We start from the raw sequence: 27,562 nt of genomic DNA, 5'->3' as shown, positions 1-27,562 counted from the left end.
ATATATCTGCATATCTGCATGTATAGTCTTCAGTCAAACGGTTCATTAGAGTTTCGAGTTTGATATTTCTGCTAAGAAAAAAAGTCGCTAGTTGATTGCTGGGCAGCTGGTTTGCTTTCGGCCGACCGAAATCACCGTTAGAAGCGCGCATACGCTGGCTTTTTACTACAGTCGAATAATTCACACCCTCCTTCATTATAAAACTACTTAAATTAATTTACATGTCTATATTTTCTAGGACCTAAGCAAAGTGCATACTAGCAGAGAAATATGCGTAAGATTGGTAAGTGGGAAATAATATTCTAATCAAAGGTTGACTTTTTTGCCATTTATGTACGTAGATAGATTATGTCGTTTAGTCGAAGTTAGGAAAGTCTTTTTTGTATAAAACTATTTTGCTTAGATTTAAGGTATAGCTACTACGCGATAATAAAAATATACGGCAAAGCATTGGCCTAATTCTCGTGTTTTTATTTTTTTTTGTTCCTTTCTCGCTTTTTTTCCTTGCCACAATATTATATCATAAATTTCGTTACGTATAAAAGTAAAAAAAGAAACCTATTATAAATAAGGACAACTAACTCCTAAGCCTCCAACATCTTGTCTGTGTATGCGTGTGTGTGTCTACATTTGAATTTGTGTGTATTTGTGGTTACTGTCAGAGTTCGTGTTCATGTTTGTGTGTCTGTATTTGTCTTTTCTGTTTTTTTTTCGCCTTCAGTGTTAATATTTTATATTATTTAGTTTAGTTTAGTTTAATATGTGGAATACTTTTAATTTTCTCCCACCAGCCAATTAACTACTCTCAATATTGCTGACCATAGCGTCCCGTCATGCCGCTGTCGTAGAGTTTACCCAGCGTGTCGCTGGCATTGCTGCTACCCGAGTGTGAAGCCACAGTGACGCCACCGCAGTGACCGACAGCCGCCTGGCCATAGGCCATGGGTTGAGCGCCATAGTTGACAGCGCCGGCCGCTGCAGAGTCGTGTTGGTATAGGTAGCGTTCCTTCTTCGAGCGTTTCTGCACAGTCTTCCAAATGATGTAGATGGTGAATTGGGCCAACAGGAAGAGCGCGCCGGCTACAATGAGACCTGTGAGGCGAAACGAGAAAGAAAGAAAGAGCAGGAAATGAGAGAGGAAGTTTTTAATGGATGAATTGATGTTGTTAATGAAAAGCAAAAAAAAAAAATAAGTAAAAAGTAGATAAATTTGATATATATTTATGTATGTGAGCTACAAAATTGCGCTTGCTTTAGCCCAGCTGCTTCAAATATGATAAAAATATTCTAAGGAAAGAAAACCATTTCATCGTAATCCTTTTTAAAAATTTTGGTAAAATGGTGAAACATTTTGTTCAATGCCTCGAGATGAGTTTAAAATCAAATGCAATAAGAAAACGGCAACATATTTGTGCAAGTAACTCTTCCCAATAGCTTGAAATTTGGCAACAGAGTAACTATAATATATTACTGAAAGCGTATATCGTGCGTACTATTTTTGTTGAAAAACATATTCTGAAGAAGGAAAGCATTTCCTCTTAAACCTTTTGGAAAATTTACGATAAAGTGATGAAATAAATTTGCAATGCCTCCAGCTGCGTTTAAAATCAGAAACGTTAAGGCATGACACTTGGAAACAACTATTGAAATTTGCCAACTATCTTTCCTGAACAAAATTCTAATGTACAATACTTAAAGGCGCAATATTAATCATCCAAATTTGTTTTTGAATAACTTTGCTAATTACTACATAAAAGAGAAAAGTTTTCAAGTGATGAAAATCTTTATTTTGATCTTTGGTGATTGACGTATGAAGCGATTTGTAAAAATTGTAACATCTCCGATAGGATGATTAATTCTACGCCACCTTGTATTAGGAATGACTAATTTTTTTTTGTTGTTTTGTTTTTATTGCATTCCAAAGCTGTGAGGGCCAAAAAACATCTTTGTACTGCCAGTAGAATATCTTTAACCGTCTTATCATGCATATATAACTTTGAATAAAAAAAAGAGCTCTTAGTTAATAAAACCTAAAAGTTTCTAAATTTCGATACTCGGTGCAAAATATTAGCACTCAATGCTTGAAAACATGAAAGATGAAGCAGCATGAAAGCTCAAGAAACATAGAAGTTCAAAAAACAGGAAAGCTCACGACACATAAAAGCTCAAGAAACATAAAGCTCAAGAAACATGAAAGCTCTAGAAACATAAAAGCCCAAGGAGCATAAAAGCTCACGACATATGAAAGCTCACGACATATAAAAGCTAAACATAGAAGTTGAAAAAACATGAAAGCCCAAGAAACATGAAAGCTCAAAACACAAAATAGCTCAAGAAACATAAAAGCGCTCTGTCCGCCAGCTGCATTAAGCTAACGCACGTAAAAAATTTTATGGTTTTAAATTTAACAACCACAAACTCACACTACGCTTTGTGCGAAAGCCTTTCATGTGAAAGCGCAAAAGCTTTAACTGCGTACGCGTGAAAGCCCAAAACGCTCGGCTTGCCTGCGATGACAACACGTTTTTACACCTTTTTTTACTGAACTAAAATTTTTATGAGCTGTCTACAGAACGCATTGAAACACACCGCCTGCCATTTAAGTCTAATGTTTTTGCAAATTGTTTTTAAATATTTTTTTTTTAATATTTTCTAAACAAAAAAATTTTATAAATTTTTTGAAATATTAAAGGAATTATGGGCGTTTAATATTTTTAGAGTGACTCTTTTTGGTAGTTGTATTATCAAAATTAGGTAATTAAATTCGTATTTGCCTTTTCATGTGACTCACTTTGTGGTCCAATTTTTCCCAAAGTTGTTGAGGCATTGAATGAAAATATATTGCACTTTTTAAGCAGGCAATTTTGCCAGCTTAGGTGAAACCGCGCAAATGAGTTCTCCTTATGGCCTTACAGATTGTTTGGTATGACTAAACATTTAGGAAATATTTCTGCCATAGAGGAAGAGAAGATCTTTTCTTGGCATCATAATTATTTTCTCACACATTTTTGTAATAAGCTTTCACAATTCAATTGAGGCACAACAATCTTGCGGAGCTTTCACCCTTTACTTAACAACTTTTCTATGTTGCTCAAGCTGTTTTGCTTACGGCTTAACTTAATCATATTTTCATGCTTTCTGAAGCTTCTATCTCTCACAACTACGATTTCATGAGCTTTTAAGCGAGCGATCTGTTAAATTGAATATTACTTTTATTTTTCGGCAAACTTCTTAAATTTATCTGCTGCCATCTTGAAAAGCTTTTGTAAGACATTTTCTGGTTTCAAATCTCTTAGCAGTTGCTTGTATTAAAAATCTAAAATTTTCCATTATTCCTCTATTTTGTCTGCTATTTCTGCACCCACAGCCATATTTTGCACACTTTTACTGTAGTGCAAAAAAATGCAGAACAAACCAGCGTTAAACTGGGTCGCCCTCAATATGATGAGACAGCCGACAACTGAGTATGTCATTGAGGTACAGAATTGGCAAGCATCAACCTGACAATGGCAACCTCACATACACACTTACACACACACAAGCACGCACATAAAGTGAATGAAGCAAACCAGCCAACAATGACAGCAATGAATGACCAAAAGTTGCGTTTAGAAAGAGCAACAATAATAATAACAAAAAACGCTCGTTTCTTGGTATTGACTGCAACAATTGTTGCCAATGTTGCTATCCAGCTTTTCACTACTGCAGCTACTTTGGGTGCGTACAAAAAGCAACTCATGCAACTTGCGCTGTCAGTGACCAAAAACTAAACTAAAATGCACTTGCCACAAAAAGGTCAGAAATGCGTTGCGTCTACAAATTCCACTTCAAAATGGAACAGTTGTTTGACGCTGCTGTCGTTGCTCTTGTTGTTGGACGCTTTTAATAATAGCAGCCAAAACGGCACTAAGCTTGAGCGTTGAAAAACAAGCACAAACGCACTCAACCATCGCATTAACTCACACACACACACACACGCACATTGCAATGTGGCTAACGATGGCGCGTCACTGCACAGTGGAACGTTGAGTTGGTGCTGTGGATAGCCTAAGCGCACTTGTTCGTCGTCGCCTCTGGTTAATGCCAAATTCAATTGCCGCATGTGACATAAAAAAGTACAAAAGTACGCAATAGTAGCCGCACAAGAAAAGTGGTGAAAGTGGCTGCGACGGTGTGTCGAATGGCGGCCAAAAACAAAAACCCAAAAAACTAAAAAAAAGTAGTGGCGGTTGGGCGTAGGAAATTGGGAAGAAAAGCAGCAAGGCAGGCAAAGGCAGCCTGCACTTTTGACAGTTCGAATCGGACACATAGACACATATCTAATTCCGTTGCAACGCACAAAAGTACTCACCAACTGACAGCGGCTCCTGTCAGTCGAGTCAATGAGTCAACGAGTCACTACGCGCTGGCAGCTGGCAATTGGAGCTCACCACTTGCGGCATAACGAATGGGCGTAAACTCTACTAAGTGATACAATTTTTCATTGTGTGAAGTGTGCGGGAATTTCTACTATTTTCTTCATTTTGCTGATTTTTCCATAACAAATTAAAGTGTTTTTGTGTTCACATTTTTCGACCTCAAAGTTGAGTTGCTGGTGCTTAATGCTTGACAGCCTCGTTTTGGTTTGAAAAATTAAAATATGAAGGCAAACAGTGAAAAGTAGTCAAATAAGAAATTGAATTTGTATGAAATTTAAAAAGTAATAAAACAGAAAAAGCGCTGCCTTCTACAAGTCGCTTCTTAGTCGCTTGTAATCGTTCACTTGCCGACGGGCTGTCATTCTTGTGCTGGCAATAAATTTCACTTATTTTGGCTGTCGCACTTGCATTTTGTGTGTCAGTGGCGCGCGCGCACGCGCTCTATTCTATGCTTGTGTTTGTGTGTAAGTGCGTGCTCGCAACCACCTAACGCCTGCTGCATGCCTCCTCTCCATCTACTTTTGCCTGTTGCTGCTCGCAACGCTTTCTGCATTCCGTTATGTTTGTTCTTTTTGGCCATCATTGCGCGCCTGTCCATTACCGGCTACGTTTGGTGGCGGCCAGCTGCATTGGCCGCGGTCGTGCCGCATGATTTAAACTTGCTTGCTTACAATTTATTTATTTGCTAACATTAATATTTTTAATTTCTCTTTTGCATGCACACAAATGTAAATATGTAAATATGTGGTTTGTGGCGCTCGGAGTTGAATGAATGAATGTTAAGCAGGTTGTCCCAGCACACCAGTGTGTGTGTGTGTCATGTGTAGCTTTCATCATAATTATTTTCCTTAATTTGTGTTTCTTTTTCTTTAACTCTGTTGTTTTGGGGCGCTTACCTCGTTCTAGCTTAGCTTTTATTTCTTATCTGCCGCACACGAAAGATTCTTTGATTTTTCTCTTAATATTTTTTCAAATTTTTTCATTCAGGAAATTTTTGTTTTCATTTTGCTTCGGTTTTAATTTGGATATTTGGATGTTGTATTTATTGTTTCAACAATTCAAATTTTTTTTTTGTGATCTCCCACACTCGAAAGATTCTATGATTTTTCTATAAATATTTTTAAATTACTTTTTCATTCAAAAAATTTTAGCTTTGTTTTTGCTTCAGTTTTAGTTAGGGTATTTGCTTGTTGCATTTAATGTTCAATTAATTCAAATTTGAGTAGCAAATGCATTAAGTGTGGTTTCTGCTCTCAAAATATTACTTTTCGACAGCCTTCTAGCGGCTTCTTTGTTAGACTGTGCGTTTGAGTGCAATGCAGCAATGACTTTTTTATATACATATATTCTGCTGGTTTTTATATAAAGAAAAATAAAAAGAGGGTCAATGCGCGTAAAAGTACTCTTTAAACTCGAGTGCGTGGGCATAGGAAACCAAAATTGTGCCTGATTGACTGAAAATCGGTTCAAAAGGGAAATGAGGATAGACAAAAGTCATCATAAAAGTCCCACATATGGAGAATTTCTGCTCATTTATTAAAATAAAAAAATTTCCAAAACATTGTTGCTTATCAGGCGCGCGCGGCAAAGTTGCTATATTTATGCACATCCAAACAGCCTGCAAGCTCTTGAAAAACAATCGTTCCAGCAATCCCTGTATTGCTCTGTTTCGCGCGAACGGATATCCTTTTTTTTATTGCAGATTGCCTTTTGGGCAGCGAATGCACTAAGTTGTGGTAAGCTCTATGCTCAAGTTACTCTACTGCTTTTTGTTGGAAATCTATCCTTTTTTGATTCTTGTCCCAAGCTCATGTCAGAGGTCTTCTGTTGGCTTCAAACCCGAATCCAGGCACGCGGAACATACTATAATTTAGTTGAGGGAAATGTGGATTATAGTGAACAAGCAAATGCAAAAAGTTTGCAACATGTTGTCAACATGAATAGAACAACATTTTTCCAAAGCTAAATGATAGTACTAATTCACAGCCGTGAAATGCAGTAGCATTTTTTCTGAATGGTACGATTTCCGTCATCTGCAAGTAATCGAACATACCTTTTGGCACAAAATTTCCCAGAGCTACCAGCCAGGACGCGTGTAAAAATTGTAAAATCGATGTGAAAAATATACCTATACGAATAAATTCGAGTAAAGCTATAAAACTTGTGGGCAGAATTTTGGTTGGCCACACTTACGACGGCCCATGATTCGTGGCATCGACTCGGAGCTATGTGAGGGCGCCAACTTTTTCATTGTGTCAGACTGAATTCAATATATAAATATGTAGTATATATACCTTTTGGGTGTTTGGCCGAGCTCCTCCTCCTATTTGTGGCGTGCGTCTTGATGTTGTTCCACAAATGGAGGGACCAACAGTTTCAAGCCGACTCCGAACGGCAGATTTTTTTTTATGAGGAACTTTTTCATGTCAGAAATACACTCGGAGTCTTGCCATTGCCTGCCGAGGGGCGACCGCTGTTAGGAAAAACTGTTTATTTTTTCTTAATTTTGATTTTTCACCGAGATTCGAACCGACGTTCTCTCTCTGAATTCCGAATGGTAATCATGCACCAACCCATTCGGCTACGGCGGTCGCCGTGAATTCAATAATAAGCCGTAAATATACTCTATTCGATAACTTTAAAGACTTTAATTCAGTCTTTTCACATGAAAGGTTAAAGGAAATTTATTTTCGTTTCTTAAAGAAGCTAATATTGAATTTTATAAAAAAGGGGACATATTAAATTATGCAAATTATAGAGAGATATCCCTTCCAAAAGTGAGTTACAAAATTTTATCGAACTGTATGAGAAGCTAAATGTGTATGCAGAAGAGATCGTGAGAGATTATCAATGCGGTTTTAGAATCGGACGCTCGATAACAGATGAATACTTTATCATGTCGCAGATATTCAAAAAATGTTATGAGTTCAACATTAATCTACACTGTCTCTTTATGGACTTTAAGCAAGGGTTTGATAAGCTCAACAGAAAATATATCGACCATCACCTAAAAGCACTGAGTATACCACAAAAATACATAAATTTGATCAATATGACTCTTATACTCGTACACGCAAACGCTAAAGTATAAATGAATGGCGAAATATCTGACGAATTCGAAATGAAAGCCGGCGTGAGGTAAGGTGACTCACTGTTAACGTTTGTGTTTAATTTGGCACTGCAATCAGTAATAAACGAAATAGATCAGGGTGGCACAATTTTTTTTTAAATCGACACAAATATGTGCATACGCTGACGAAATTGGCAGCAGAATCAGTAGCTATATTTTTGGGCTCATGCAAGAGTTTAAATACTTAGCATAAAAAAGGATCCGTGCTTATCAATGCAAAACCGTATTCAGGCAGCTAACAGAGCATACTTTGCCCATACCAAACTTTTGAAGTCATCAATTGATATGAAAGGAACACAAGCTTCACATGTACAAAATCATAAATAGACGGGTTCTCCCCACGGCTGTGGAACATGGGTTCTTAAGGTTAATGACGTGAGTTTACTGATGCGATTTGAAAGAAAAATTCTTAGAAAAATATTCGGTTCCATATGATTAGAAGACGGTACATGTCGTATACGGTATAACTTCGAACTTAGCGTTTTAATCGCGGGACGAAATGTAACACGGCTTATAAAGTCGCAGTGATTACGGTTGTATGGACACCTCCTAAGTATGAGCAGCGAAAGAGCGACCAAAAAAGTATTTGAAGCAAACCCTGCAGGAGCCAGAAGGAGAGGCGGCCAAGGCGACGATTGTTGCAAGACATAGAAGACGATATACGAAAGATGAGAAACTCACAACATAGAGCGAAAGTGGGCTGTCGAGAAGAATGCAGGCGTATTGTAGAGGAGGCAACGGTCCACCCCGGACTGCAATGCCCATATGATGATTAGTATTGAATTTTAGCATTCCCTTACGCAGCACCGATCTCACAGACGCTGGAATACCATAACGTATTGTGGATTTTCATAGCGCCATTTAAATAAAAATAAACAAAAATGTAGTCAATTTTATAAGAAAGAAAGACTTCTCTTGCTACCTCAAACAATGCTCTTCAAACACCTACAGTCGTTCGACGTCGGCATACATCTGTAGGTTGATATCATGAACGCTCACTACAAATTTGAGGAGAGACTCGGCTTAACATCGGAGGAGCAACTCGGCTGCACATCGAATATGGAACTAATATACCAATTATATTTCATATATAAATATATTTACTTATACAGATTACATTTTTATATAAAAGATAATTCAAACTCAAAAATAAATTGCTAAATTTTCCAACTTTGCGTTGGTAATTTTTTTCTTCTAAACTCCCGACCTTAGTAAAAGAATGTGAGAAAGCGTCGCGCTGACAGTTCACAGGCTCTGTCACAGGTGCTTAGCAAACACAACTAATTATCACCATTTCAGGCTGTTTATTAACCCATTAACCTCCTTCTAGTATACCCACTGTTTATTGGTGCACAAGGCGTTAAAAGCCACTAAGAAATTATTTCTTACACAAACTCAAAAAAAACAAAACAAAAAAAAAAAAACAAATTAAAAAATAAAACAAAAAAAAAATAAAATAAAATAAAAAAATAAACCTTTACTCTTTTGCTCAGCGTCTATGTAAGTATAAAAACTTGCTCCAAGTATTTAATACAGCACCAAAAGCACAATAAAAAAGGAATATTTATAGCCACAGGATCGGCACACTTTTAAAACAAGAAACAGTCAAAAGTGCACAAAAAACGTTAACCAAAAAAAATCAAATAAATAGAAAATCGGCAAAAGCGCTGAAATATTATATGCAACATAAACATTAGCAACAACAATTGTAACGGCGCAACATGCCTGCCAAAGCGAGCGCTTCCTCCCCAAGCGACACATAAAGCCTGCCAACAAAGGAATTTGTATTATAAAAATAACAACAAAATAAAATTAGAAAAAGTAAAACTATTTTTTGCCAAGCGCAAAAAATGCTCCATATCGGCAATCTGCCCGCGCACAACAACAATGTTACACACATGCAGTCACATTAGTAACATGCGCAACAGGTGGTGTGGTGTTGCATGCATTTTATACGGATTGCAATAGCAGATTTGCGCCTGCCTGCTTCTGTGAGCGGTTAGCAACATACAACAATATTGCACTACTAGTCCGCCTTCCGTTTGGGCTGCTGTCTGCTGTTTGCTGTCTGCTGACTGTGAGGCCGACAAACAACAACTCGCTAACTGACTAACTGGCTGACTGACGGAGTGTTTGCCTGCTTTGTGGGCAACTTTTGCGCTGCGCGCGACTCACGGCGCACGTTGTCACGACGCTTTGGCGTGCAAATTCTTGCCAATGGCTGGGGCACAACTTGAGAAGAACAACAACAAACGAGCACACAGGCAAATCAGCAGCGTTGGTGGAGTCAAATATTTAGTTTTTGTGGCGAAATATCAAATTAAAAAAACAAAAAACCAAGAACAACAGAGTAAAAAAAGCAAAACTTATGTGGCAAAGTTGAAGTGACGCGCATTGAACCACTGACCTGCTCGTGAGGAGGCATGCCGCCGCACTGATTTGTTGGCCGCATAGTGCACCCAATTCTGGCAAAACCAGCAACTGCCGTTGCTAATGAAGCGAGTTTTGAGTTCGATATTACAGCGAGACAACTTGCAATACTTACTTGCCACAACTATTACATGCTCCCATGCTGCATGCAACTGAGGTCATTCAACGCATACCTAGAAACCTATATTTGCAACATTGACCGGGAGTAGCGGTTATGGCAAAAACAAAAAAAATAAAAAAAAAACAGAATAACAACTCTACAAACCGCAATGAGCTGACGCAGCGTGCATGTGGCACAAACGAACAAATGAGTATGATTGCTTTATGCATGTGACTACCTTGCCGCAACTGCTTGCCGTACAATAAAACTCTAATAACTTAGACATAGTCGCGCGGCACCGCTAAGCTGTGATTGCCTGGCGTAATTGATTCATTATCGGTGCCGCAGCCGGGCACAGTCAAAGCGCAAAGCCGCTGTCGCTGCCTCTCTGCATTCGTGCGGCATGGCAAATGTGCCGAATGTTACGTGCGCGCGGCGAAATGCAAATATTCGGTGGCCAATTTATTGCTGCCACAAGTGCCACTGTGGCTTCGACATGCTTGCCGCTGCAATTTGCCACTGCTATTGCAGTTGGTGGCTGTCCGTTCATAATTCGTTGGCCCAACAATTGGCAATGCAAGTCGTTGGGCGCGCGTTGGGGTAGGACGCGCAGCGATGCGGTATTATTTGTGTTTGCGCTTGCAATTATGCAAATCTGCTTGCAAGTGTGCAGTAGCGCACGGCATCAAGTGAGCGCCAATCTATGAAAATATTCAAGGTTTTTTTCCTACTAATAATAAAATATGCGGCATGTAATAATGCAGCGATAAATAAATGTGCGGAAAAATTTTAAATTTAAATAAGCAACCGAAAATAAATTTCCACATACATTTTTTTGGTTGCTAACCCACCCTTCCCTATTCCCGCGTCATCTATTATACAAACTTATCGCTAGCGCATACTTACCATAGCCATTGAGGCAGGTGAGCGCATCTTCGCCAATGCCAGCGTAGACTTTGTGATCGGCGCCCAACGCATTGGCATCGTCTTGATTGAAGCCGAACTTATCGGTGATTTGAATCGATTGCACCAGCAGTATATTATCGTCGGCGGCGTTAGCGGGTTTGTTGTTTTTGTTGTCACTGCGATCGCTGTTGCTGGTGCCGCTGTTGCTCACATCGCGCTTCTGACGTTGCGCATGCGCCATGGTACTCAACAGGAATTCAGCTGCAAAGAAAACCGTAGAAAAAAGCAAATAAACCAAATGCAAATTAAATTTCGCCAATTGAAAAAAAAAACAATACATTGTAATAAATGAAAATTCGAAATTCAATTGAATTTCCCAAGTGGCAAGTGCATTGTAGCGCACACAAATTGAATCCGCCCATATTTGGCACACTACATCAATAATTCAGCGCGCATTCTTCAACTCACCGCCATCCGTTCCATTCACCACCGAGCGCCTTCTGCGTCCATACGAAATCAACGATTTGGCATCAGTGCCGCCCATAATAGCGTCCTCATTGTCACAGATGACTGGCTCACAGCGCGGTATACAGGGTGTGACAAGCGCGCGGAATTGCACCACCTCCGATGAGGGGAATTTGAAAGCATCGAATTGTGAGACGAGCACTTTGCGGTTGTGTGACAACTTCTGTATGGCGCCCATAATGTATTGATCTGTGGGACAGCCATTGGCATCGATCAGCGTAATCTCGGCATTGTCTGTGCCGTCCATGGCTACCAATTCGCGCACGAAAATCTCATAGGGACTGTTTTGTTCGACGATTTCGAAGCGTAGCGCCAACGGATCACCAACCTCGGCAATGCGTTTCATATCGCTGCCATCACGTGAGGTGATCTTCATGATTACATTCGGTGAGTCGATGATGATTTCTTCGCTCAATGATGATTCGATTTCGCCAGTGACACCCAAATCCACATCGTTCGAGACAGTCTTGTTGGTCAGATCATATTGACACGAAACGGCTAGACCCAAATCAGAGGAGGTGACAATCATGTCGTGGTGCTGGATAACGATGTCATTCATATAACGGCCATAGGCGCTCTGGCGTACGTTGCATTCCAAGTCATTGTAGCCCATGCGGAAATCGAATTCGAGTGAGTTGTTCACATTGACCGAGCAAGATTTGGGTGAGCCCTTGGCATAAACTTTGCCATCGAAGAGTTTCGAGGTGCGTATTTTGGTGATCATTTCGCCGGAGCGGCATTCAATGGAGACATTGTAGCAAGACGAGAGTTCATAGGTGGCAGCTTCGGGCACATCCAAGTAGGGATCGAGCACATCGGTAAGGGTGGCGCGGCTGTGATGCGAGAGACGGCAGACCATGTCGCCGGTATCGTTGTAATCGTACGAGTGGCATCTGAAAGAAAAACGCCGAATAAAGTGAATGCACAAAGTATAGGAGATTAGAGTTTCAACTGAAAGGGAGCGCGTAGAGATCAAACAAATTTTATTTGTTTTTAAGTTAAGTATGGAATGCTGAGAATAAACCAATCTGGTTACTAGGTAATTTGTTTTAGAGGATAATCAAGGTTTGTTGGCAAAAGCTACACAGGCTATTTCAAAAAGCGGTTGAGTAGGAACACTTTTGGTAGCTTGGTAACTGTGGTAAGAGAGGCACAAAACTCCAATGGATAGAAAAAGTTTTTTCAAATGGCGGTCGCTCCTCGGCAGGCTATGTCAAACCTCCGAGTGTATTTCTGCTATGAAAAAGCTTCTCATAAAACCCGCCTATACGTAAGAGAGGTTACAAGCCGTTGTATTAACAAATTAAGACCAGTTTTTCAGTGCTAGTTAAACTATGATTCCTCATTAAACTGAGTAAAGACGGCACATTTTGCAGAGCTTAAAACTCATTCTAAAAAATCCACCACTGGAAAACTGCTCCTTCGAAACTTTAAAATCCAATTCTTTTCATTGGGGGTAGAACTATTAGAAATAAATTTATTTTTTCAGCTTTTTGAAAGCTTCCCAAATGTTTAGTGACCTTAAAAGCGCAGGTCAGATAAAACTTTATACAGTGTGGGAAACACTATAACAAAAAAAAAAATATTTTTTGAACATTTTGAAGGCTTCCAAAAAGTTTAGTGATCTTAAAATCACAGGTCAAGCTAAACTTTTTTTAATAAAACAATAACAAATGACTAAATTTTTGGAATATTTCGAGTACTCGGCAGCCGAAGTTGTCGCACAAGTTGGTTTCTCACCATAGCAGATTGGCCAAATGAAGCTTTTATAAAGAGCTTTTGACATATTTTGTGCCATATCTTCTGAAAAGCTTTCGAGCTTTAGTTTCCAATTAGATCACATTCAATATATATCACTTTGAGGAGATACTTATATTTTTACATTAGAAAGATGCACAACAATTGCATATACGAAATTTTTGAATTAGAATTCTGAAAGCTTGGAGGTTTTCAAGCTTTTAGTCTGAAGGCTGTAGGAGGCTTTTGAAATCAAAATCTCGAATATTTAATAGACAGTCGTTACAAATATTTACCTGTACGGGGAGTTCAAGCACAAGTCACGGCACTCATCAATGCTGTTGATGTCCTGATACACAGAGTCCACAGTCTTCAGAATTTTACCAGAAATGCGCTTAAATTCACACAGCTTGCTTGGTTCCTCGGCGCAATTGTTCTCCAGATAATCGGCGCCATCATAGGGCTCCACGTTATTGGCACCAGTCAAGGTAATACGATCCATATCTGAGAGCTCACACAAACCAGAGTGGCGATAGAAGTTGGCGGATCTGCAGCAGCGAAACATGACGAAGCATAAAAGAAGAGAAAGTCAGTAAAAAGGAAATTAGTGGATGAAAGCAGCAGGTGATTGGAGTAAACTTTTTAATTTGACCCAAGTACTTTTCTGTAAAAATCACTTGAAAAGAGCATTTGAAGATACACAGAATTTAGTGCAGATAAATTAAGAATTTGATGGGAAAAAAGAAAAACTCCACACTCAAGTTGCAATAAGCAATCGAAAGGTAAACCTTAAGTTTCTTGTTACGCTTGCTGCTTTGCGTTGACCTCCTCCAGCATTAAAACTACTTATAACTCATTTGAGTGGTGTAAGCAAGCAATGCAATGCACTTGACACAATTATGCAGCAGCCACGAAACAAAATCTACATAAACACTTTAATCTTGCTTTAAATTCCAACCACCATCAGTGCATGCAGACACCACTTCTAAGCTGCGTCATTTCTCCCAGCAAAGGCCGCCCTTGCCGGCCTGCGGCGCACACGCGCGCACTCACCTGCACGTGAATTCGGTCTCGCCCAAGCACAATTCCAAGCAGTCACGGCGCGAGTAGACAGTCTGGCTTGATTTGACATGCTCCACTAGGCGATAACCTTGAACGCGATCGATGCACCAGGCCTTCGAACAAGGACGCACGCCCAAACAGGATTTTTGTGCGTAAATCGTGAAAACTGGAAACTGTGAACGCGAAAGTGAACCTGAAAGGAAAGGAGGCGAAATTAAAAACGAAAGAAAAATAAACAAATCAAAAAATAAAATTAAGAAAAAAACGCGCACAAATATGTGCCTAGCTATGTGTGTGTGTATCATATGTACGGTAAGCGAAAAATCGTGCGACACGCATGCACGCACTATAACGGTAACCAGCGTAGCTGTGCCACAAAAGCAGCAAAATCAACAAAATATGTTTACGCACACGCCCATTCGCTGCAAAGGAACAGGCGTTAAGAAATTGGCAGCGCGTAAATGTGAAACATTCGAACGGCTGCTGGACAAACTGGCACCTGCCAACAACTGCATGGGTGCCGCGACAAACTAGGCGCAAAAATTGTGCGTTAGGCCTATGGATCGAATGCGAGTCAAAAAAACAAAAAAACGAAAAAAAGTATGCGCTAAAAAGATCAACAAATGCGGCAGTTGAAAAAAAAACAAAGAAACAAACAGCGCAAAGAGTTTAGCTTGAAGGAGTTGGTGAGCAGCGAGTGGCGTGCAGGATGCTGGCGCAAAACCTGTTGCTTGCCGCACGTTAACTTATTGACTATTAAATGTTGCCTGCTACTTGTTGCATGCTGCACATTACCGCCGTCTTTGGTGCCCCTTTTCCATGGCTTGAAAAAGTGGCAGCACATAATTTTATGCGTAAAAAGTAGGTGTGTGCGCGCACGTTGAGCGCTTCGCCCATTACAAAACACAACCTATGCAATTTAGCACAATCAATTTGCTACAGTTTAGCGGATGGCGCATAGCGGACGCAAAATAAATGAAAAATGGGTAAAAATGCATTTATTTTTTCTTTTCTTGTTTTTTTACAACTTTGTTATGATTTTGCGAAACGAGTTCACCACAGGTGGCTTTTGTTTTTGCTAGTCTTTTATGTTTTTTTTTTGTTGTTGCTTGGCTGCGCTGAAATGTGATACTTTTGTTCATTCCATTGAGCTATCGATTGCACACGCGGGCGCTGCACACTTTACGCTACAGATAATACCAGTTTGACGGCCTACAATTTACCGCTGTACCGCTAAGCGCACACACATACACATCTATATAGTTGCATATATGCAATATCTCGTTAATATTATGACGTTGGCGACGCTGCGACGGATTGTGCCAGAGAATCCGCTTACCCACTTACCTGGCAATACATCAGCGGTGGTTTTGAATAATACGCAGAGACCGGTCTCGTAATTAACTGCACTGCATGATTCGTTCACCTGGCATGCCTCCAAGCAATCAGTCAGCATCAGTATGCCGGGCAGCGTGTCAAGTAATTTAGTTGGCGCCGAGAGAACGTAACTGCAAGAGAAGAAGTGAAGCAGGAGCAGGGTGAGAAAGAGTTAAAAAGAATGTCAAGTTGTTGGTTGGTAATAAAAGCGCACAATTGGCGTACGTCATAAAAATTGAATATATTAGAGCAGAGAAAAAAGTGCACTTCGCATTTATTGACACGAGTTTGCTACAAACATACATACATACAATTGTGTGACGTGAGCACAACACATTTCTAACGCTAAATTGGGTTATTATGCGTTATTATGCGCTATTATGCAATGGAAAGAATCTGCTATATTTCTGCTATGAAAATTGTGTTACCGTAGCGTAATGTTATTCGACTGTATAGAACACTGTATAGGTGCTGCTAATGCATATGTAGGTAATTCTGTTATATAAGGTGAAGTAAAAAGCTCGTATCGCTTATCGTCGGTTATCTTTAGTGACCTGGCTAATTTCGTAATCATTGGATGAACGGCAACCATGCGGAAAATCTTGGTTCACCATTTACCCCCATTGCAAAGACAGTGGGGACCTTTCGGGGAAGAAAACTGTTATGCACCGCATCTCTGAATGTCCCGACTTGATAGCTAGATGATTAAGGTGACTTGGTGTTCTTTTCTTCGTCAGCCTAGGTCAGTAAAACTTAAACCTCATCATTCTTCTCCATTACATCCACGCTCAACTGCGACGTGCATGTTATCAGAACGGAATCGTTGGCAAAATAGCTTTACTACTGCAGTCAATACCGTTATAGGGCCCTAGAGAGAATACCTTCTTTGTTATGTTTCTGCTTAGTCGTAGAGGTACTGACGAATATATAGAAAAGGAAAATTTTAATATGGAAATAAAAAAAAAATTATTAAAATTAAAAAAAAACTTTTTTTAATAAAAAAAAACAGTTTAAAAAAAAAGAAATTATTTAAAAAAATTTTTTTTAAGTTTGTTTTTGTTTGTTTTTTTTAATTAGAAATTTTATTAATTTTTTTTTATTAAAAATTTAATTATTTTATTTTATTAAAACTTTAATTAATTTTTTTTATTCAAAATTTAATGAATTTTTTTTTAATAAAAATTTAATTAATTTTTTTTATTAAAACTTTAATTACAATAATTTTTTTTATTCAAAATTAATATATTAATTTTTTTTTATTAAAAATTGAATTAAATTTTTCTTATTAAAACTTTAATTAATTTTTTTATTAAAAAAATAATCAATTTTTTTTATTAAAAATTTAATTAATTTTTTGTTTATTAAAAATTTAATTTTTTTTTTTCAATTTTTTTGTAAATAAAAAAAAAAGAATTTAATTAAAAATGTAACTAAATGTTTTTTAATTCAAATTAAAAAACAAAAATTATTTAATTTATTTAGTTTTTTAAATTATTTATAATAATTTAATTACTTTTTTCAATTTTTTTATTTTGAATTTACTTTTTTTCCTGAATTCGAACGCAGTATTACAGAAAAAGCGTCCCTAACAACAAAACTATAGAAGCGCCTGTCATCTTTAAATCCTCATACAATATAACCAGTTGCAATGCTATTTTTTTACTCTACTTTTTTAATGAAACCCCGTGCAGGGTTTCTCATCCCCCATCGGGCGCGTCCCCAGCTGGCGAATAGATGCAGGCGAGGTAGATATACAGTGTAGGTGGGGAATAAAATACCACCCGTGAAGCAAAATGGGGATTTGAATCCAAAAACGTCTGTCTCAGAGTGAGCTGCTTCTCGGTCGGCGGTGAATTCCATGTTTGGAACGGCTGTAAAAATACTGGGAAACTGCACCTGCCAGTAGGTAAAAAATGTAACTGTTTTACAAAATGAGAAGAACTAATGAAGCCTCGCATAATACAAATATTAACTCAACTCATAATCTTCTGGAACATGGAATAGCTAGACCCCATACTGACCATGTTTTAGATATAGCACACACCTCTGGGGATAACAGTGAGCAATTACGGCAGCCACAAATAGCTTAACAAGCATCTACTGCAGCAACCAATAGGGCTGTATCACCAAGACAACGCAACACATGGACACTAGAAATGAACGAATACTTATTGCGTACGTATTTACAAATCACAAAGTTAGAAACACATCGAACATTATGCAGAAAGCCCGTACTAGAAAATCCTCCGAACTTTTTGCTTCTTCTGATAATATTTCTGTTCTAAAGTGTCTTTTAGAAGAATGCGAAATTTAAGTAAAATTCGGGTTCCTAGTAAATTTGTCTTAAAAGCAGCAAGGGTATACTTAAGAAAGAATCTCGGGATCTCCGTGTATGAAACACCAAAATAAAGAAAAAGTTTTTTCTAAATAGTGAAAAAACCATTAGAGAGCTTCTGCCAACTAAGTTTGGTTGAGCTTCAACTTTAATTGCAGGAGTTGAAAATGATTTAGCATTGGCAGTTAAATTATATTATTTTTATTTATTTCCTGGCAGTGAAATTTAGAAAATATGCTGTACCACATTAAGTACGATTAGGGGTTAGCAAGTGTCTATTATGAAACACACTCAGGCTCATAGCCTATTGGGATACCGCAAGAAGAACTTGTCCTGATTACTCCAAAATCACTGCAAATTTTTCTAGAATTTTAGAAGATCCCTGAGTTCATTAAGCAAGTGGTTACGAATCTGGTATAGAAGATGAAGGATCCTCTCTTCCTTTTCTTCATTTAAGCAGCTTCTGCAGAAACGCAGCTAGCCCCTTATACTGCCTAGCTAGTGTGTTTGGCGATCAGATAAGGATTTGTTATAATAGAAATCAGTTTGCGAAAGCTATGCTGTGCGTTTAGCATTGAGAGTCGACTAAAATTGTCGGGCGATTCTGCAGATGGGTTCGTTGCTTCATTTTTCATTTGTCTCTTCTACTAAATTTTTTAAAATTTCTGAAAAATAAGTAGCTTAGATGTTTATAGGGCTATGACAGTATGATTTTCGATATTCTTGTTAGAAAGTGCGGTGCCGAGTCTCGTTAGCTTGTCGGCCGAATGGCTGTACAGTGTAATATACGTCAATTTTTTCAGTGGCTTCATTAGTGGTTTTTTTCTTTATTTTTTTTTAATATCTTCAAAATCGGTGTTCCAAATTTTTTGGCAGATGTTTACATGGAAAACAAACGCTTGTAGATAGATTCTTATCAGCTGGATCTGATAAAAGTTTGCTCAAATTTCTCGGTATTGTAGCCGAAAAACAAAAAGGGTACTACAATACTCGCATTTATTCTATTTGCAGCTATGCCTCTTATAAGTCAGCTTCAAAAACTCGATTTGTTTTTTACTGCAATTGATAGATATATTATAGGAGAGTATGCCCTCAAAATTTCATGCCCTCGTCAGACGAGCTCGAGTCGGGCCGCTCACTCCATACGGCTAGAGCAAATAGCAAGCCTCTTTTGTGCCATTGTACATTTTTTTGTCATCGAAGGTCTTCGTATAAAATGACAAATTTTCGTGTGTGAGTGCGTATGTGTGTGTATGTGTGTAAGTGTGTAATTTAGAAAGTGTGTAAGTGAACAGAGTTCGACTTCGACAAAGCCGAGTTTCGTCAGTTTAGCTCAAATCAGCTGAGTAACATTCTGTAGCTGTGAGTATACTGTCTACCTTCTGAAAACTTTCAAACATGTTTTCTCAAAACCATGTTTTTGAAAATGGCGTGTAAGATAAAAAAAAAACGACGAAAGTTATCGTTTCAAACCGATAATCTATATAAAGATAATTAAAATGCGCACTAATTAACTAACAAAATATAAAAAAAAAATCATTTTTAATGTTATTTAACACCTTTTTTGAAAAAAATAGCGAAAAAAGTACTTTTTTCAATAATTAATTGTGTGTTCTTTTTTTCATATTTTTTTACAAGAGTAATCTATTATATGCGGGAAAGCCTTCTGAACAAGACAATATTTTTCTTTTGTGTTTCAGGTAAAAACTTATACGCCGTTTTACTAGCGCGCAATGAGAAGCTGTGCGAGATCCCTCATATGTCCGCCATTTCGTTTTTTTCTTTATGTTAAAAAATTGTTTATTACTCTTCAATCATGCCTTCAAATAAATGCAAAAGATTATTTCTGTGTGTCGTTTTTTGCGTCTCGAAAAAAATTGAGAAAAAACACCTTTTTTTGAAGCCACTGATAAGAGGCCCCCCTTAAGTGGTTATTATAAAAAACTCACAAATCACATTTGTTGTGGTAATAAACTACCACTTTTTAATTCAAAAGCATTCTTTTATAAACCAAAATTTATAATGAAAAAAAGAAACCATATTAAACCGAGAACAACTTCCGCACTGCTAAGTTAAAAGTATTGAAGCGAAAGACTTAATAGTGAAAGGAGGCGCAGAAACCGCTTGCAGGGGCGTGAATTTGAAGCTAAAAACTATGCCGATTAACAATAGATAATTCCGTGGTAAATGTCATGCTACACTTTCTTATTTATGCAAATATGTAAATATGTTTTCAAGTATATCAGAAAGAGTGACGAATTTGCAATAATGAATGAATCATTAATTATTTTACATCAGCACAAGTTTCACTCTCCAATTGGCAACAAAAAAAAAAAAAAAAAAACAAAGCACAAAAATACGCTAAACATCAACAATCAATCCAAAAAAGGAGAGAGATAAGCAAATTCTTCTTTTGTTGTTAAACAAAGTTATAGAAATTGAAATTTAAACGCAAATCCGTTATTCGACTACTGTGACTCAGATGAGTGATCGTATAGATCACCACTTTGAAAACAAACCAAATACAAGAAAGAAAAAGAAAAAAAAAGGAAAAGAAAAAGAAAATACAAAAGAACGGAGGCGGCGATTTCAGCGCTTAAAATGGATAATAAATTGTTTTGTGCTAAGTAGGTGGCTGCTGTAAGCATAAAAGCGAGAAATGAAGTTTTGGTATTTTACATTTTTTCCTCTTCTTGAATTTCGTTAAACAATTTGTGAATACCAAAACAAAAAAAAACAGTTATAGCGAAAGTAAAAGTGCCAAACATAGAGACTTTCCATCAATGGAGCAATCAAAATATTTTTATTAGGAGCTCCCGTATTCTCTTCTATGAAGCGAAGGAGTGAAAAAAAATCGCATTTATAAAATTTGTTTACTTTCTTAGCCACAATTAATCAATTTGCTATTTTTAAGCATAATAATGAAAGAGTATAAGAAATAAGAAAACGATCGTCGACTATGGCGATGTTCAATGTTCATGGCTTTGAAAATGAAATTATTTTTAATCTTCATATTAACGCGAGGTTATAGCGACATCATTGAACGAGATTTGCTTTAATATTTGTAAAGCGGTGGTTGAAAGATATCAGTGGGCTTCATATTAAAAATAAATAAACAAATATATGGCGCGTATACTTCTGTTAGGTGTTTGACTTGGTGCTTCCTCCTATTTGCGGCGTGCGTTTTGTTTCGCTCCCCAAATGGAATACTATCAAAGCGCTTTTTACAATTTCACTAAAACCGAAACCTGAGCACAATAGATCAAGCTCGTCCCAGCGTTTGGGCTTTCCAATTTTTTTGTTTTTGTTCCTTGTTCACTCCTCTCGGGAGCATAGGACCTTGACAAGGCTCAGTCTTACGTTGGTCTCGTTAATCTGTTTTTTTGATTTGTGACAGGGAGGAAGATTAGCCTGCCGCTAACAGTCCTAAGTTCTGGAAATGCCCACCTGTCGTTGCTTAAGATCAACGCCTTCTTATTGCTTGGAGCGCCATCTGTGTCTCACATTTTTCTGTCAAAGGGATCACACAGATGGTTGAGGACTTCGCTAAATTTCGTCTGTCCGCGTTATTACCGCGGTGGCCCGCTTCCTCTTGCTGGCGCCTCTGATGAAATGTGTAACTGTGTGTTTTCTTTAGTTTTTTTCCTACTACCGATGCTGTAATATGACTCGATGTGCTTATCAAATTTATGTTAAGTGGTTAGAAATCTATTCGAAAGCAGTTTTTACGTTTGGTCTGCGAGACTCTTTTTTATGAAATTCTCCCGCAAAAATTAGTAAATCTTCTTAGTTTTGTCAGTAGAAAGAATATGTTAAGCACAGTGCAAGGTGGCACAAAATTAATCACCTAATTTTGCTTTTTTATTGTTTTATTAAACTTTTTTATTACATCCAAAAATAAAAAAACAAAAAAAGGGTTCTAGTGATGGAAAGAGTTGTTGATCATTTGCAAAAATTATGAATCTTTCGTTAGAGTGATTAATTTTGTGCCATCTTGTAGTTGTGGTTTAACTGCTCACAGTGACTATTTTTGTACCATTTAATTACTCTGAAGTTAACCCTTAGTTAAGTTTTTTTGAAACTGCATAAAATAAACTATGAACCAATTGAACCTTTTCGATGATCTGCTAAGGTTTTTCTCCGCAGCACCTTTTATCACAAGCAATAATCACCTATGTCGAAAATTATGCTTTCAAGAAAAAAAACTTTTCATCTTTTCACTTTACAGCACTCGGCTGGAGTTCAACTCGACTCAAACAATCTTCATCGATCGTGAGAGAGGTCGCGCCTGTTTTTAAATATTAGAAAAAAATTGGATTTAACATTTTCGAGGCGTAATGACTTACATTTTTAACACATCCTAAATCATTTCTAATAATGTGTAATAACATTATAAATATATATATATTAATATAAAGTGTAACATAGCTTAAGCATTTTTGAGTTTTGTTCGATATGAAATTTTGCTTCAGTGACCATTTTAGTTTTTTTTCTTTCAAAATCTTACTCGATTCTAGGTTTCATTTGTCGCAAATCATCTGAATTTTACGATCTGTATACCTATAAACTGCTTCTATTCGATCTCACTTAGAGACCTTACGAACAATTTTCGAATAATAAAATAGACGCTTTAAAAAATAGTTCTTAAGCAGGCATTACGTTCCTTATAATTTCAGGTCACTGCACCATCCTGTAATTCTCGGCTAAAGCTAAATAGGTCTATAATCTCTAGAAAATAGAAGACCAGTCCTTTCACTTTCGTTTATTTTTAGTTTTGTTATTATCATCGTCGACTGTCCAGATCTACTCGAGCGGGTAAGTTTTAATGTCTTAGAAGTCAAAGGCTTAGTGTAAAAGAAGTCTGCGCAATTTTTACGTTTTTTATGGAGAAATTTTTAAATTAAATTTGCGAGTTATACACCTACTGCTCGCGCACTTCGAGACTGTAATTTCTTATACAAACTCAGCTTGCAATATAAATGCAATATTAAACAACCCGGGTTGGGCAATAATTAGTGCAAAAAGCGGGTTTAGTGATTTGAAGATTTAGAGATAATGAAACCTTTATTTTAACTACCACTAAAAAATTAATGGTAGTGCAAAATGCCCAACCTTTTAAACAACTAAATTAAATTTTTTACAAAATTAATATAAATCTAAATAATTGCAAATAATTTACTTGACAAATTTGGATTGCTTTCCTTTACTTTTTTGTGTAGTCATTAAGATAATTTGTACTGCAGATTATTAGAATAAAATAAATAAAAAAAATGGGCATCCCTTTGAACATTTGCGCTGACTAAATAAATTAAAAATTTGTCTTTTCATGCTTCAACTTTTGACAAGTAATCCTTCAAGGTATTTATATACTATTTTTATAATCACGTAAAATGCTCATACATTTTTTAGGGCACACTGTATATCGAATTCTCTGCCTCACAACGCTGCCACGGCCACTCACAATGTATGCTGAATCCAAATTAAACAAACATAAAATTAGACTTTTGCCTAAATAAGTCTGAGAACATGAGCCCGCCTAGGGCGAATCTATTAAAGAAGGTATCGGCAGATCAGCTGATTTGTTTTTTTTTTTCATTCGCCGTGTCCATGTGGCTGTCAGTACAGAATAAAACGAGGCAAATTCATTCTTTGTGTTCTACTTTGCTTTGGCAATCAAACGTACAATACATTGTTGTTGGTCTAGTCCCACCATCTTTAATGAATGCGCCTTGGTTACCGCCAACGCTCGACTACTGACGCAGCTGTGGTAGCCAACTTATGCAGATTATTTGGTTGATCACAACGCGTATCACTTTTACGTTGAAATTTTATTTCTAGCTCAATAGCGGTCTTTTGCCGGACCAATACAGTTATGTCCTATGCGATCGAATTACGTCTAATAAATACGACTAACGCCTGACAGCTCGCGCTAATATTTAATATTTCCTATGAACTCATTTGCGAAGCACATAGCAAATAGCAAACCGTATTTTTACTGCATAGTCACTCACTTTGATTAGCTCAAGTAGCAGCATATGCCACTACATCCATATAATATCCGTTTCTCACATTCCCTCCCGCCCATTCGCATGCAAGTATATCTACCCTCTACTCACCCAGTAATAATTTCGAAACCAATCATATCCGGATCGCAATCCTCATCGATGGGCGACAAAGTAGCCGACGGTGCGTCCGTTTTGGCCTCAGCCGAGGCAGACGATGCGGCTGCGCCAGTGCTGCCGGTGCTCGCTTCCGACAACGGCATCATAGGTTTGGGCAGCTCATTACCCACGGCATAGCCATCGCTTCCGGTGGTGTCATCGCCAGCAGCGCTAGCGGCATAACTGCCACTGCCAATTTGTGTTGGTGTAGCCGTAGTGCTGCTTGCCGCGACGCCATTATTACTAGGCGCGAGTGTTGTGCTACTAAGACTGGATGGTGTGGTAGCAGCGGCAGACGGTTGAGCAGCTGCTGGACCGGCAGCAGAACCCGCAGCACCGGCAGCTGCGGCTGATGCTGCTGCTACAGCTGGTGCAGGCGTCACATTGGTACGGGGAAATGTCTTGGCTGGCTTGACCGGACGTTTGGTTTTACGTGCCGCGGATGCAGTGCTGGCAACCAGTAGAAAAACGATGAGGTAAATTGTGCAACGACGTAAAAACATGTTGCCGCTATCAATTGATTGTTTGCTTGTTGGTTTTATTGCTGTGTTAACGCTGTTAGCGGCTGCTTAAGAGATTCTGCAAAAAGAAGAGACAAAGGTAAAAGTAATCATTAGTAACGCCTTAAGAGGAAAAATAATTTCAAATGGAGCAAAAACGCGTAAGTAATGTGCAAGTGTACATACATATAAGTGTGTCTATATTGATGATAAAATAATATAAATATATAAATATTCGCACGTCTGCTGCAACTAGCCGACGGCCTTAAGTGGTTCAATGCGTACAGGCCGCTTTGTCTAATTAGATCGCGGAATTGCAAGCTTTAATGGACAACACGCAGTTTCTGAATTGTAATGAAGCACACGCATACACATACACACACAAATATATACAATATATATATATATTTGTTTTTTTTCTATATATATACTCATATATGTGCATAAATGCGCAGCTGCGTAACTAAATAGTTTTTCCTAAGCAGCTACTCGTTTAGTGTTGAATATCTGCGGCAACGATTTTTTTCTTCAGGCAGCTGTCACTGTTGCAAGAAAAAGTGTCGCTATTGCCATTTTTTGCTGTTGCCACCATCAGTGAGCTTTTACTTGTTCTTGTTAACACTTTTTTGTAATTTTTTTATATTGTTTTTTTTTTTTGTTTGTTTTGTGACTTGTAATAAACCAATTAAATTCGTGAGAAAAATCCACTTATGGCCAACATTCGCGTAATGAAACTTGATACACTGTTATTTGACTATGTTGCACAAGTCGGCTGCTAGGCGCAAAATAAATGTGTCAACCGCTGGGAAAATGCGATTACTTAGTCAATAATATTTCCGCTCGTTAAAAATGTATTGTGGGTTTTATTTACGCACAGCACTCACACCGTAAAAGTTATTGGCATGGGAAACCACAAACATAAAAAAAATATTTTAATAAAAAAACGAAAAGTATTCTAACAGCAAAATGAATCAGGTTAAGTTTTCTATAAAAAAATATCAAACAATAGCAGGTCTTAAAGCAAGTGTTGAGTGCATGACAAACAGGAGCTGCTTCCTAGTGGACCACTTTTGGATAAAATTTTGTGGGGCTTAATTTATTGCAGAACGCGAGTTAAGTTGACTTTCAGGGTGGCACACATCAGTGTATTGTCTGCGCAGAACAGAAATGGAATGAACTACTGCTAAAAGAAAACACAAAGTAATTTGCTTTCTTTTTCTAATTATTGTTAAAGCTTTTAAGGCCTTCCTCACTCCTTCAAGTACAAATTCAAGGTAAACTAAGAAAAAACCTGACTTAGATACCAACTAGTAAAAAGAAGAAGAAGGAAAATATGTACGTTATACTAACGGATCTTTGTTTGTACAATTATGAAGTGAGAGATCGGATCAAAGACCGAATTATGTTGGAGAGAGGTTTACTTGAATCTATGCGCATGAGCTGCCCGCTGTTTTGTGACGTTGTGGCAACATTTTGAGTATTAATTTTTTTTTTAAATTTAATATGCAATAGGCCAGCGTCGCAATTTAAATTCTTCTATAGTTTGAGCAGATTTTTGGAAAAAATATCTTTTAAAAACTAACTTCATTCATAAAAAAAACTCGATTTGTGTAAGTACTTCAAATCGGCTCAGTTCACTTAGTTCTTCGGAACATTTTTGAGGAGGACTTAAAAATAAAAATAAATTCGATGGGAAATCTTGGAGCATTCGTTACGTCAGAGGAAGAGGGTGGCCTCCTCTGCGTTGGAAAGATCAAGTGGAGAAGGACTTGGCTTCACTTGGTGTGTCCAAATGGTGTTCAAGGGCGGTATTTGGGCAAATGCATAGAGTATGGGCCAGGTGGCCTAAACTGAAAATATTCAGTTCATGTGAGAAGTCAGTATTGTTGTGCGGAAGTTAAACATGACTTGTCTTTAACACCATCGCACAGAGGTTAGAATCTTTCGTCAACAAATGCCTTCGCATCATCTGCAGAATATTCTGGTCGAACACCATCAGCAACGAGACGTTTGAGGAACTCAACTTGTGGCAAATCAAATGAAGAAAGTAGCAATTGATAGGTTTCACGCCTAGAAAATCACCAGATAGCATCACGAAAATGGCACTGGACTGAAATTCGCAAGGGAGCAGAGATTGTGGTCGGCCAAAGATTACTTGGAGAAGTTCGATATTGCGCTAGACATCACATGGAATGGGGCAAAAACAACATCACAGAGCCAGGCACGGTGAAAGAGGACAAAAGCGTAGAGAACAAGGACAAAAAAATATCCGCAGGCGTGGCCAATAAGTGAGAGTCCAGATGTCTGAATCTTCGGCGGACAAGAGATAAAGCAATTGAGAAGAAGGTGCTGGGATGATTCCATCTCAGTGTAGGAAGTAAAATTGGTTCTTCGTTCACGCCGGCGCTGTTATTCGTGGTCTTCGCCCACAGACGGCAATGTTTACATCTTTTCGCTCTATCGGGAGCGATTGCAGGTCATAAAACGAAATTTTTTCGTAAGGGTAGTCGTTTATGGCATCTCATCTCATAGGTACCGTCTAATAAAGTACCATTGGTGGTACGCGCTGCCAGATGACGCAATCTTGTGTGGGCCACCGGTGGTACACGCCGCCCCATGAAGCAGACTTGTGCGGGCCAGCGGTGGTACGCGCCGGCGTGAACGTTTTAAACACGCAACAAAGTTTATTTCAGTTTGTTGATTCAATTTGTGTTTAAAGCCATTTGAGGTTGAATCAGCTGAATGAAAAAATTTGTGAGCAAAGATCTGGCTTAGAGAAAATACATTTTTTTTATAAAAAAATGCACCTTTTCAAAAAAATATTTTTTTTATATTAACGTTTTCAAAAAAAATATTTATTTTTTTGTAAAAAAACGCACGT

At 37.9% G+C, this 27,562-nt stretch overlaps 1 protein-coding gene across 1 annotated transcript; it reads right to left on the bottom strand.

Moving 5' to 3' along the window:
- Positions 1-794: 794 nt before the first annotated feature.
- On the bottom strand, positions 795-24,684 carry LOC129253338 (uncharacterized). The gene is made up of 7 exons (XM_054891658.1): positions 24,137-24,684; positions 15,656-15,816; positions 14,300-14,501; positions 13,543-13,794; positions 11,453-12,402; positions 10,985-11,245; positions 795-1,092 (listed from the first exon to the last, which is right to left on the bottom strand). The coding sequence occupies exons 1-7, from the start codon at positions 24,682-24,684 to the stop codon at positions 806-808; spliced, it is 2,661 nt and encodes an 886-aa protein (XP_054747633.1). The 3' UTR covers positions 795-805.
- Between the last annotated feature and the right edge of the window lie 2,878 nt (positions 24,685-27,562).

Source organism: Anastrepha obliqua, chromosome 1 (genome assembly GCF_027943255.1).
Source record: "Anastrepha obliqua isolate idAnaObli1 chromosome 1, idAnaObli1_1.0, whole genome shotgun sequence".
Classification (NCBI taxonomy): Eukaryota; Metazoa; Arthropoda; class Insecta; order Diptera; family Tephritidae; genus Anastrepha; species Anastrepha obliqua.
This window is presented reverse-complemented; position numbering and strand designations above follow the sequence as displayed.